This window comes from Mixophyes fleayi, chromosome 2, assembly GCF_038048845.1.
Source record: "Mixophyes fleayi isolate aMixFle1 chromosome 2, aMixFle1.hap1, whole genome shotgun sequence".
Taxonomy (NCBI): domain Eukaryota; kingdom Metazoa; phylum Chordata; class Amphibia; order Anura; family Limnodynastidae; genus Mixophyes; species Mixophyes fleayi.
This window is the reverse complement of record NC_134403.1, coordinates 365,573,961-365,587,565: the sequence shown is the minus strand read 5'-3', so window position 1 is coordinate 365,587,565 and position 13,605 is coordinate 365,573,961. Positions and strand designations below refer to the sequence as shown.

The following is a 13,605-nucleotide window of genomic DNA, read 5'->3' as shown; positions in this document are numbered from 1 at the left end:
CGCTTTAAATTTCTATTGACAGATGTCACGCTGACGTCAGTCTGCAGTGCCGAACACTTGTTGAATCGGAATCACTTACTGTCAGCATGAGATGTCCAGAGTCAGGTTGAAGGTAAGTCTGTTTATTTTCACATCGTTTTTTCAGCATTTGGGATTTTACTTGTAGGGTTTAAAGTTGTCGGAATAGTGGTAATCGTAAAAACGAATACTGCCGCTACTAACAATGTCTAGTTACATCTCCACGCTATTGTAGGGTGTAAGTATCCACACCTGATCTACATTTGGTGTAAATAATACTATTTTAGAGCCGAGCGCAGCCTGAGATGCATCCAGTTGAACATATTCACATTAAAGCAAATGCCTCCACCTTGAATTAGCCCCTTTGTGTATAACCAAATGTAAGATGAGAGGGCCCCAGTTTACTATCTGTACATTTTTTTCTCCACAGCATGGGAGAATTACAGTACATGGGTTTTGGTGATCATCCCCGCCCTCTTCCTCATCGCAGCTTGCATTGTCTGCTGGAAGCGATCACAGCTCAGGTATTTCAGACAATATACAAAAATTGTGTTTTGTTATCGCAAGTTGTATTAGTAACACGTCTGTCAGTAACATATTTATCCCCCTTAAATAAGACTCCTATTTCTAGGGCTTAAATTAGAGATGGGCGGGTCCGGCTCCCCAAGAACCGAACCCACCCGAACTTTGCCTATCCGAGTACCGAGCTGAGTAGCTCGGTACTCTCCCGCCCGCTCCAAATCCAAATCCAGGCCAAACGTCATCGTGACGTCGACGGATCTCGGGGCTCGGTTCTCGCGATACTTCAACATTATAAATACATGCCTCCACAGCAATCCATCGCCATTTTACAGAGAGAGAGAGCAGGGTGTAGTCACAGGCTGTTTAGAGCAGGGACAGAGAATCCAATATTCTTCTTGCAATTGCTCTAACAAAAATCGCTAGGGAAGAGAGGAGGATAGAGGTTTATTTATTTTTTTAATATTTGGCACTCCACAGTGCTTTTGGGGTGTCCCCCATAATTGTGCAGAAATATTACTGGCTGTCAAAAGTCATATCTGTCAGCAGTATCTACCAAATAATTTTTACCACTACAAGTGCTTTGCGCTCAGAATGGATTCAAAGCAGTCCACATATGATCAGAATGAGCAACCAGGTTCTGTCACCAGTCCTGATGTTAGTGTTCACAGTACATCATCTGGCCAAGGTGATGTCAAACAACAGATTGTTTCCAAATCAGTGCAAAAAACAAAACCCAAAAAAAATTTACTGTATTGAAGTGAAAAAGAAGTGTTATTGAGCAAAAGTTTAGAGCCGATTAAAAAAAAAATTGCAAACATGCCATTCTACACACGCAGTGGCAAAGAGAGAATGAGGCCTACACCTTTGACTATTAGTGCCAGATCCCAAAAAGTTACCCAGCCTACAATTGGTGCACAACTACTGTTACGCGTCAAAGCCGAGCTGCAAGATAACAGTAAGGCATTAGAGGAGAATGTTTGCTCTGAAATGACAACAATCCCTGTGGAGAGTCCATCCAACAGTGGGATGTCTAATCGTGAGCATTCTGCTGATGTGTGCCTTAATAGCCCGAGTGTAGCCGGTGATACCCAAATTGAGGATGCCACTTTGGAATTAGAAGAGTATGAGGGGGAAATTTGTGTTGGCGACGAGGGCGCTAATGAGGATGTTGATGAGGATGAGGTTGTTTGTGTAAGTTCTGCACCAGTGGCAGCAGTTCTGGCACGTGACAAGAAAAAGGCCATTGTCATGCCTGGGCATAAAACAAAAAAATCCACTTCTTATGTGTGGAATTATTTCTACCCAAATCCAGACAACAATTGTATAGCCATTTGTAGTGTATGTCAAGCCACAGTCAGTCGAGGGAGGGACTTTAACCATCTTGGAACCTCGTCTATGTTACGCCATTTAACAAGAGTGCATGGCAAAGTGTTGGGAAAAGCTGAAAGGACTTCCCAAAAGAATACAAGCACTACATCATCAGCTAAGACCCTCCGCTCACCGACATCCCGACGGCTACAAAATACACCCACCACACCATCCTCATCAATATCCTCAGTAGCGCTCGGAGTTAGCCCGGCATCCCACTTAAGGCTGGATGACTCCTGCACTATTATTGATTCCTCTGAAGAAAGCGTTAGTCCCACTGCTGCTGCTGTTGCTGCTGCTGGGGGTGAATCGTCAGCCCAGAGGCAGGTCAAGAAAATGAGCAGTCCTACATTTCAGTAATTAACTGTGAAACAATCATTTGCGAGGGGAAGCAAATATGACAGCAGTCACCCAGTCGCCAAGCGAATCACAGACGCCATGGCTGCAATGTTAGTGTTAGATCTGCGTCCAATCTCCACAATAAACGCAGCTGGTTTTTCACAGTTAATTGAGGTTTCGTGACGCGTTACAGAATTCCATCGCGACACCATTTCTCCCGTAAAGCAATTCCACAACTCTACCAAAAAGTGTGTAAAAATGTAGAGATTGCGCATAAAAATGCCATTCTGCCCACTGTCCACTTAACCACAGATATGTGGACAAGTGGAAGTGGCCAAAACAAAGACTATATGACTGTGACAGCCCACTGGGTTGGTCATTCACCTTCACCAGCAGGAACAGCAGCAGCATGTACACCACTACGTAACATTTGTCACAGACAGGCCACTTTTTGTATCACCGGCTTCACTAACAGGCATACGGCTGACAATTTGTTACGCAAACTGAGAGATGTGATTGATGCATGGCTTATACCACTCAGACTCTCCCCAGGGCATGTCATTTCTGATAACGCCAACAATATAGTGCGAGCATTACAGCTGGGTGATTTCCAACATATTCCCTGTTTTGCTCCCACCATCAACTTGGTGGTGCAGAGCTTCCTACGAAATAACCGTAAGGTGCAGGAGATGCTTTCGATGGCCCATAAAATTTCAGGCCATTTCAGGCATTCAGCCACAGCATGTAGGAGATTACAGCAGCTCCAAGAGCAGTTTAACTTGCCCTGCCACCAACTTAAGCAAGAGGTGGTAACTAGGTGGAATTCCACCCTGTACATGCTTCAGAGGATGGAAGAACAGCGCAAAGCCATCCAAGCATATTGCACAAGCCATGACATTGGGAAAGTAGGGGGGATGTATTTCACTCTTGCACAGTGGGGAATCCTTTTAGTCCTGTACAAGGTGCTGAAACCATTTGAAGTTGTGACGTGTGAGGTGAGTGCAGACTCTGCTAGTTTGAGCCAAGTCATTCCTTTAATTAGACTATTGGAAAAGCAGCTTGAGAAAATGAAGGAGGAGCTGAAAGCAAGCAGTTCAGCAAAGTACTTAATTCGCTTCACAATGATCCTCAAGTTATTAAGATCTTGAACTCGGATCAGTACGTTTTGGCCACTGTGCTTGATCCAAGGTTTAAAACCTACATTGAGTCTTTACTTGTAAATGAGCGAGATGTGAACTTTTGCAAGGAGCTATTGCTCAGCAAGTTGGCTGCTGAACTGGGCCTCGGCTTGACAACGTGTCCTCCTTCACTTTCTCAAGCTGCTGCTGCTCGTAAAAAATTAAATTTCCCAAAAAGAAGCAGGGAAGACGCAGGGGGCAGACCAGAACAATTTAACATCTGGGCTGGTTTGAAGGATTTTTCAAAAAAATGTGTCACTTTGCCCATAACTCCATCCAATACGAGTATAAACATGCAAAGGATGGTGGAGGATTACTTTCAAGAGGTAGTTGATATGGAAATGTCAGACAGTCCCTTTCCTTACTGGGAAGAAAAGCAGGCCATTTGGAAACCCATGTACAAACTTGCTTTGCAATACCTAAGCTGCCCACCCTCCAGTGTGTACTCTGAACGAGAGTTCAGCACAGCAGGGAACTTAGTCAGTGATCGCCGTAGAAGGTTACTTCCCAAAAATGTGGAGAAAATGATGTTTATGAAAATGAACTACATCTTCCAACGAGGAAGGTCTTCACCATCCAAGACATCCAAGCACTGACTGTTCTCTAATGGCGGATTCAAGCGGCGATGAATTGATAGTCTGTGATGATGATGTACACACTGATGAGGGTGAGGATGAAGCTGAAGATGATGATGATAACATCTTTTTAAAACTTTCTATGTAAGTGTAGGGTGCAATCTACCCCCAAAGAGGAAAGGGACTTGTGGCATTTCCATATCACGTACCGTCTTGAAAGTCTGCTGTTTGGGCAATTTCTCCTTAAGGGTAGGGTGTCATAGACAGAGTGACCCCAAACTGCTTTTGTCCATTTCTCTTAATATTGTACAGTCTATAACGGCTGAATTGTTTTGGTTTTTTAAACAAGTGGAGGGGGGCCTATAGAGACAGAAAGCAAACTGCTTTTTTCCATTTCTTTACATATTTAACTATAAGTGTAGGGTGTAATATACATCCAAAGATGATGGCTGCATTTCCAATATGCATAGATGGAGAGGAAGACAATCTGTTTTGTGTGTAGAATAAATGAAGGCCTACCAATGAAGAATTAAACTGTAATACCTCTACAATTAGATTACTTATCTCTAAAACAGTTGGAGCACTAAATTGGGTTATTTTAGGCCCAAAACCATTGATTTTCCAACAAAATAGCAAAACAAAACCAAACAAAAACAAAACCAAAACCAAAACACACAATGGCGGTTTTGCAAAACTAAAATCAAAACCAAAACACGACGGTAATCCAGATCCAAAACCGAATACAAAACCAAAACACGGGGGTCAGTGACCATCTCTAGTTTAAATGCACATTGAGAAGTGTAATAGGTGCAATTGTACAGATGAATCATTTTGAGTTCACTCTTTGTGGTTCTTAAATGACCCTTTGTTTTTTAAAACTAATCATTAATGTCTAAAATAAGCCATGAGAGGAGGTGAGTCAGGGGCACTCATTTCATGTTAATGTATCATATTTGTACAGTTTACTATACTATTTACATTGGTTTTTATGCTCACAGGCAGTGGTGGGATTCAGCCAGTTCCCACCGGCTCACCAGAACTGATACCTAATTTTAGGCTTGGTTCGGAGAACTGGTAACTGCAGGCTGAGTATATCCATTTCGTTGGTGGGGGAGCAGGCCTCTTGAAAAAAAAAACCAAAAAACTCACCTGTCCGCGGCGAATGTTGAGCGTGACGTGACGTCACGCCCAACATTCGGTGAGGAGCGGTGCAGAAAGCAGTTGGCAGCAAGCAAGAAGACAGAAGAGAAGAAGAAAGAAGTCGATTGAAAAGGTAAGTGAAGGAACGGAAGCAAAGGCAACATGGCAGTGTTTTGAGGGGCAAAAGTGGCATGGCACAGTGTTTTGAGGGGCAAAGGCTGCATGGCACCCATTAATGTATACTTACAACGGTCATTAGAGCAGAGAACCAGTTGTTAATTTATTTGAATCCCACCACTGCTCACAGGGGTCTATTTATCAATATATGGAGATAGGGATGATTTTCTATTGTCGCTTATCTCACCATAACTTGACAACAAAATCTCACAGCTGAATGATACTGAGCGTTAACCTACCGCTTTTCCAGGCCAGGCTGAGGAGATATGGGCGTGTGACCCAACTATCTGGTTCACAAATGCGCAGTTGAACTTAAAGCCCAGATTTGGTGACCCCTCCATGTACAAGGCGTATATGATGTCCACTTGATGTATACGGTGATTTTCCTTAAAATAAACAGACACAAGGGGTCTGGTTCATCAAGGCATGTATTTGCCGATTTTGAGCATATGGTACGCAAAATCACTCAGCGCATGTCCAGAAACAGGCCATACGCCAGTAAACACAGTCATGTCCGCTCCATCTGTGAGCACAAAGGACACTTACTACAGCCTACAATTTCGGGGAGTACATGGGCGGGGAAGGGTCGTTTGGCCATAGTCAATTTACAGTAAGGGCCCGCAAAGCTCAAGCGCACACAGCCATGTCCGAGTCAAGCTCTGAGCATCTCAAAGTTACTTGTTTTTTGCCGTATCTCTTGCTCCAGCCACAGGGCTAGTCTAAGTCCTGATCGGTAGTGATGGCAGTCTGGTATACATGCTATAACGTGTCTGCAATCACAAGTAAAAAATGTGAAATGTATTTTATGCTCAGTAGACATTAAGAACATCTTAATAAATGTATTTCAAGGGGAAATAGTTTTTATTTATCATTAATGCCAATATTATTAACAGGTGACATTAATTCTATACATTTATTTTTTTCTGTGAATTCTTTTGGAAATGTATATTCCATATAGGTATTGGACATATCCTACAGTGTCTTGTGTAGTGGAGCAGAGCAGACCTACACCCGAATTTATCAGAGAACATATCTTCAGATCCATTCCTTGTTGAATTTGGGAGTACGCAGAAATGATTTAGGAACGTTTTTAAACCAACGCACGCTGCGCTCAGTATGCACGCCTTGATGAAGCACAGTCTCTGCAGACACTAACTAATCTGATAATGCAATAGTAAATGTGCAGTCTCCAATCCTTGAAATGCAGAAGAATATTTTTTGCACAACATAATGGGGGGTATTCAATTGACTGCAAGTTGTTTTTTCCCTGCAGCGTAAAAAAAAAAAAAAAGTCCTGCAATACCGATCGTTTCTAGTTAGCGCAGCGCGAAAACTCGTGCAATTCAATTGAAAAAGAGGGAACGCTGCCCCTGCGCGTTAAACATTGTGTTTGCGAGTTTTTAGGGGAGTTGTAACGCGGTCATGTATAACACAAAAAAAAGGTTTTGCATACATTTTCATACATTAGATTGCATTACACACTGATAATATCTACATTACAGTACTTTCTTTAGCATATTTTTTTATTGAATTATTTTTTACAATAGAATCAGCTATGCATTTCAAAACACAATAGTACATACATATTTGTACCAAAAACATATATAAATAAAATTAATTAGTGATTTTATGATATTTTTTTTTAATGTTTTTTAATTTCATTATTTTTACTCAAGAAAATCAACTTTTACATGTTAGGCATCAGTGATAAACATAGTTTAACTCTCTTTTTCACTTTATTACATGATTTCAAATAGTTTTCAGAGGTTTTTTTATTTTTAACACACCCCAAGGAGGTGCGAGATAAAACAGCATATTGGCCTGTTTAATGCGCCGCGTAAAAAACAATTGAATAGCTTATAACGTGGCTGCCTCTCGCACAGCCTATACTTTCAATAGACCTTCTACTGGATCGCGAAAGGACCGTTTCATGAAAAAGAACTGAGCGTTAAAAATGGAATTGAATCCCGGGTACAGTTAACCCGCTCGAAAATTATAAAAAAAACTGCGTTAAAATGACTTAAAAAAAACTCGCTGACAATTGAATATCCTCCATTATCTTATTTTTCACTTGGGAACATGTATTATTGTGCTTAGCTTATTCTCAGTAAAGAACCTCCCAATCTGTCAGCTGCATCTATAATGTTCAAACTTTTGCTCAACCACAGTGGCCTCCATCTTGTCACACTGAGCCATGTGTCAGCAGCCACAAATGGGCACAACAATAATATGAATGTGATCTAACAGAGAACAGGAAATCAGCATTTGTGCTACAGACTTTTGCACAATGTGAAATTAATTATTTGTATAATTTGTCTGTATTTAATTTGCAGAAAATGCTTCAAAAAGTCATTTAACACAAATCCACCCCAACAACAGGATGTCATTGAACAGGTAATAAAGAGGGTAATTGTAGAACTGTATATGAAAGTTATTTCACTCTACACTTAATACTTCCCACTTGGTACTGTTCTTAATCATTATACTTCTTGGAGAGTGGAATTAATAAGTATATTAACTCCTTCACTTCTTAGACATTTTTATACCCTTGTGCTGAGACTGTTGTAGCACTTTTGGGATCATCGCATCCTGACTTCAATATGAATCATTTTTATGTGCCTTACCCACACAAATAATACTACGTATTTTTCCAGGATATTTCTTTATAACTAAAGACTAGAGTTCTGAGTAGTTTCTGAAAAGTGGTCCAATAGCAAAATAGAATGGATTTTTTTATTTATTTACTAAAAAGAAATTGTGCATTATCACGCCTTTCGGAATAACTGTGATTTTTGTGTTTGTGTTCTTTAAATATGAGATGATTGCACTGTGTAGTAATGCGCATAATACTTTTATTTACATAAATATGTGTTTTCTTGTTTGGTTATACTGAAAATCTATCTTTTAAATGTGGGTGATCCTGCATATTTCTCCAAAGGAGTTGGTGAGGCAGAAAAGTGGCTTCTAAAAGAGTTACCCCCTTGTTTTTACATAAATATATATTTGTTTGTTTTTGGAACACAATCACCAAACAAGACATAAAAATGGACCCTCTAGTTTCATAAGGGTTCCCCATTTTTAAGCAATGTGGGGGAGCTAGATTATGGAGAAACAAATTCTTCTCTCTCCTATTTAAACTTTAATTTTCTTTAAATATATATATATATTTAATATGTATCCTAGTTTGAAAGAGCGACTCTTATGTGAGGTAGGAGCTGCCTATAAATTTTAATGGTTTTTTTTGCCTGCAGATCAAAATTAATCTGCAGATAATGATATCAGGAGCACCCCGATTTGAAGACGGGACTTCTTTGAAATAGGGGGTCCCCAAGTTTTTTTAGTCAAAGATAGGGAGATAGAGATTCTGAAAGAACCTGCTTTTTCTTTGGCATTTGCAAAATCCATTGCCTGGGGATACATGTGCAACATAACTTCACAACATGCACCTGACCCAGGGACACTGCAGGGACTCACTTGATGGAAGGAAAGCTCTTTGATTTAAGTGTCCTGGGTAAAGGCAAGGGAGAGAGATAAAAGTGTGGCACTACTATACTAATTATGAGTAAAGTTTAAAGTTACACTATTGTTGGAAACAGAAACTGGATTCAAACTTCAAATAAGATATTTCCTGAAGTTTTATTTTTTTACAAGGCAAAGCACAGCAGAGTATAGCGGTCAATTCAAGCAGCATAAAGCCATCCTACAAGTTGGTTGGTTGTATTTAAAGCATACATATTCATGTTTCCTATTTTAAAAAATACACTGTGTTATCATTGGTGTGTCATGGAATGGAAAAATCATCTGTATCAATAGATAGACATACGCTGTAATATAATTTGGTAGACAGCCTAAACTATTGAGTTTTTTTTTTAAGGAGTGTTACTGCACACTGCCGAGCAATAATCCATTAGTGTAACAAAGAATATGGTTATTTCAAATGTTTTTCAACAAGGAAACATCATAAAAATCAGTACAGTGTTTGTATATCATTCTATCTATGGCAGAGCCAGAACATACCAATTTGGGCCCCTTCCCCATCTGTTCGGCCAAAAAACACAAATAAAAATCGGTTAATGTAACCCAGGCCTCTCAGTGCCCACTGGACCCTAGGCAGAAGCCAGGGTTGGCTAGTGGATGATTCGGCTCTTATCAGTTGGGGATATTGAAAGTAAAGAACTGTAACCAACTGCCTATCCTGCCACCTCCTGGGCTAATCAATCTGTGTGGCAAGGAGAAGCGCATGACCAGATAAACTATGTTCAGTTCATCATCATCATCATCGCCATTTATTTATCTAGCGCCACTGATCCCGTAGCGCTGTACAGAGAACTCACTCACATCAGTCCCTGCCCCATTGGAGCTTACAGTCTAAATTCCCTAACATACACACACAGACAGACATAGAGAGAGAGAGACTAGGGTAAATTTTTTGATAGCAGCCAATTAACCTACTAGTATGTTTTTGGAGTGCGGGAGGAAACCGGAGGAAACCCACGCAAACACGGGAAGAACATACAAACTCCTCACAGATAAGGCCATGGTTGGGAATTGAACTCATGACCCCAGCACTGTGAGGCAGAAGTGCTAACCACTGAGCCACCGTGCTGCCCCATGGTAAAAGTTCAAATTTGGTACAACTAGATTTTTATTTTTTATTTAAAAATGTTTGTTTCTCTATACATCAAGACACACATTTTTACTAGCTAAAGAAAGGAAATTTTACAAATGTTACTTTTATTTGTATTATAATGTAATTTTCCAGAATGTGTGATGATTATATCAGTTATTGTATATCAGATTGGGACTGTCTATGTAACTAATATTGTCTCTCTACTTTATAGGGGAATCAAGAATTTGAGCCGTACGATACATACACCCAAAAAGAAAATATTATTTATTGTGAAGCAAGGGGATTATACAGTCTGCAACAGAGCATATAACATCTTAATATACTTGGAACCAGTATGGATACATGATGATATGATCATATTGCAAATAAACATAGATTTAGGAGTCAGGCATCTACCAGTCACCTTACTTTGAAAGACATGTTGTTTGGTTATTACTGAATTGGAAAGAATAAGCAAACTGCAGATGATTACCATTTTGCTCATCTCATTTAATATGCAGACAATAAGGCACCAGGATCACCCTCAGGGCCTGATTAAAGGTTCAGGCTACCCTAGGCTAATATGCTCGTAGCGCCCATTTGGCTTCCACGTCACGCTAATACACGGTAGGTAAAGGCGAACTCATCCATAATTTAAAATCTATCTTTTTTCACCCCCCACCAATGTTTATCTTCCAGTGTCTTTGAAACTCAGCTCCACTTGAATTTTTAAAAGGGTCACGGAAATATCTGTCACTAATTTAATTGCACTAAAATCAGAACGGAGGCATGAACGAACGCTACTGAAGGTTAAGGGGGAGGGGGCTGTCACGCCTGCGCCTGTCCCCATCCGTGTCTCTACTACTCACTTATCCTCAAGAACCCGCCCAAGGATGACTCATTGTCCTCAGCTTTTACCGTGGAAATACGTCAAGATTAAAACCTTACTACATTTTTCTTTCATGTTATCTTTTTACTTTGGAGAACAACGATTCTCTTATATTTTAAAATTAATTTCAGTTTATCCCAGTCCAAATTTTGCACCTCCCCAAAAGCCTTGTGTCCTAGGCTGCAGCCTAGTCAGCCTATTGGATATTGGATATCAACTTTCAATTTCAGTGTAAAAATAAGCTATCAAGTATTTGTGTGCTACATGAAAAACAGCCAGTATTTAACTTATGTGCAAAATAATAATATAATTTGCACCTCCTGCATTGTAACATGGTTTGTCCAGAAAACTTAAGTAAGAACATTTACTCAATTTCTTGCCTAAGTTCCGCAATGAATCAGGCCCTGTATGTGGATGTTGGACTCTCTTTAGTGATTCTTACTTCTACTGTTTGAAAGGTTATTCATTCCATTCTATTTAAAGAAAAAATATCTTATATGTGGTATCCCTGCTGCAGCTGACGCATTTCTGCTCACACCTCCTAAGGGGATGAACATTTACAAAATTGGTTGATTTTATTTTGCAAAGATAAGAATATAGTAGTCAACATAGGCAGCGCAGTGGCCTAGTGTTTAGCACTTATGCCTCACAGCACTGGGGTCATGAGTTTAATTCCCGACCATGGCCATATCTGTGTGGAGTTTGTATGTTCTCCCTGTGTTTGCGTGGGTTTCCTCTGGGTGCTCCGGTTTCCTCCCACACTCCAAAAACATACTAGTAGGTTAATTGACTGCTATCAAAATTGACCCTTGTCTCTCCCTCTCTGTCTGTCTGTGTCTGTGTGTGAGCGTGTGTCCATATTAGGGAATTTAGACTGTAAGCTCCAATGGGGCAGGGACTGATGTGAATGAGTTCTCTGTACAGCGTTGCGGAGTTAGTGGCGCTATATAAATAAATGATGATGATGATTATGAACATCAAATAAGTGACTCTATGAAAAGAGAAAATGTTTATAAATGTATTTTAGGCCAACATGAAAAACAGCAAGAAAATGGTTTATCCCAGGGTAATTCCCTTCAAATAGCTAATATATATTATACTGTATAATATATATTTTATTGCTTTGTCAATCCTAAAAAGGACAGCTGTGTGGTTTACTTGTGCTCGTTTTCTGCAGTTACGCTTTCACGTTCCTTACCATATCATTGGGTTTGTGAGAGTGCTCTTTGCTCACACTGTAATCAGTAAGTGATGTTGCTAATTATCTGGCCGCAACATAACACAGGCTAATGTTTGCTAAATCGAAAAATGCATTTGGTTCCTTAGCCGAGGCAAGCCTACCTTTAGACTCAGCGTTTAAAGTCAAACTTTTAAGTCAGCAGAAAATATTAAAGTTGAAACTGGATTTGAACTGGAATGAAACTGGCCAGGGTCTGATTCATAACGGCTCGCAAAATGAATATATTGTATATATTTTTTTTAAATGCATGTAATTCCGCATACGCACATCCATGTTCAACTACATGGATGTAAAAATACGTCTTGGTGAATACAGGTCTAGGTAGGCTCTGCTCTAGCAGAAACAATACACTGAAGGATACGTCCAATACATATGTGGAATATAAAGTCCCAGCAAAACACAGAGAGATAAAAAATATTCAATTATCGTCAACTGTTAATAATATAGTCATTAATGAAAATTCCTTAAAAAAATATTTTTTTTTGTCATTGTCCCTCCACCCATAAAATACATTTATCAGTGTGTTATTAATGTCTACTGTACATAAAATACATTATTACAGTTGCTTCTGATTGCAAACACATGTTCTAGCTGTATACACAACCGTCATCATTAGTAATCGGCACTTACACCTGACCTGTAGCTGGTGCAAGTGATACAACAGGAAAACACGCACCTTAAAGATGCCCACAGCTTGAATCGGACGCTGCTGTGTGCACTCGAGCTTGGCACGTCCTTACTGTACATTGACTACGTGCATATGCCCAGTCCCCTCCTCATTCGGCAAATGAAATCACAGGTTGTAGTAAATGTTCTTTGCGCTCGAATATTAATTGTATGCTCTTGCGCTCAGTGATGTATAACCCGTTTTCTGGGCGAGATTTTACACACAATACGTCACGTTACGTTTCTTAATGAATCAGACCCTGCATGTTTCATATCAGTTATGAAACATAGACCTCAAACTAGACTGTTCACCGAAACCATAATCACCGACCATTTCTCACTTCTATCATATTCATATCATCTCATACACCTATGTCTTTCCCAGCATTAAAACCACAACTGTCCGCTGCCTTATTTACCATCCATATTACTTTAGTCACACTCACTCCTGCAGACTCCATCAACAAATAATTGTCAACATGACAACTATATTTTTATTTATCAATATATTTTATGTTATAATCATAATAAAAAATAATCCTATGAGAATGATATTTCGGTTCGCTATTGATTAGCAACAGGTATCAAGAAAAGCCAGAGACTACATTACAGTTCTCCAATAGGTTGTTATCAGAGTTTTATATAGAAACTTGCTATAGACACGAAGACATTTTTATTGGTGTGAGTTCTGCAGACCTCACAATAAAATTGCCCGTGTACCAGGACATAGCAGAATTCTATGGCCAAACGAGGACTGAGGAGAATATTTTGCAGATCAGCTTTCAACATTTCACTCATCTATAGCAAAATACTTGGAATCAGTTTTTCTGCAACTACTGCACTTAGGCAGTTGGATTAAAGAACTTGCTCTGTGTTCTAATAAA

At 39.7% G+C, this 13,605-nt stretch overlaps 1 protein-coding gene across 1 annotated transcript in view; it reads left to right on the top strand.

Annotated features, from left to right (window-relative positions):
• Positions 1-10,882, top strand: part of LOC142139596 (cell surface glycoprotein CD200 receptor 1-B-like) — a 54,376-nt gene extending 43,494 nt beyond the window's left edge. The window contains exons 4-6 of the mRNA XM_075197333.1: positions 449-542; positions 7,651-7,711; positions 10,159-10,882. Coding sequence (XP_075053434.1) covers positions 449-542; positions 7,651-7,711; positions 10,159-10,257 — 254 coding nt within the window. The 3' untranslated portion in view covers positions 10,258-10,882. The remainder of the gene's footprint in view (positions 1-448; positions 543-7,650; positions 7,712-10,158) is intronic.
• The last annotated feature ends 2,723 nt before the right edge of the window (positions 10,883-13,605 follow it).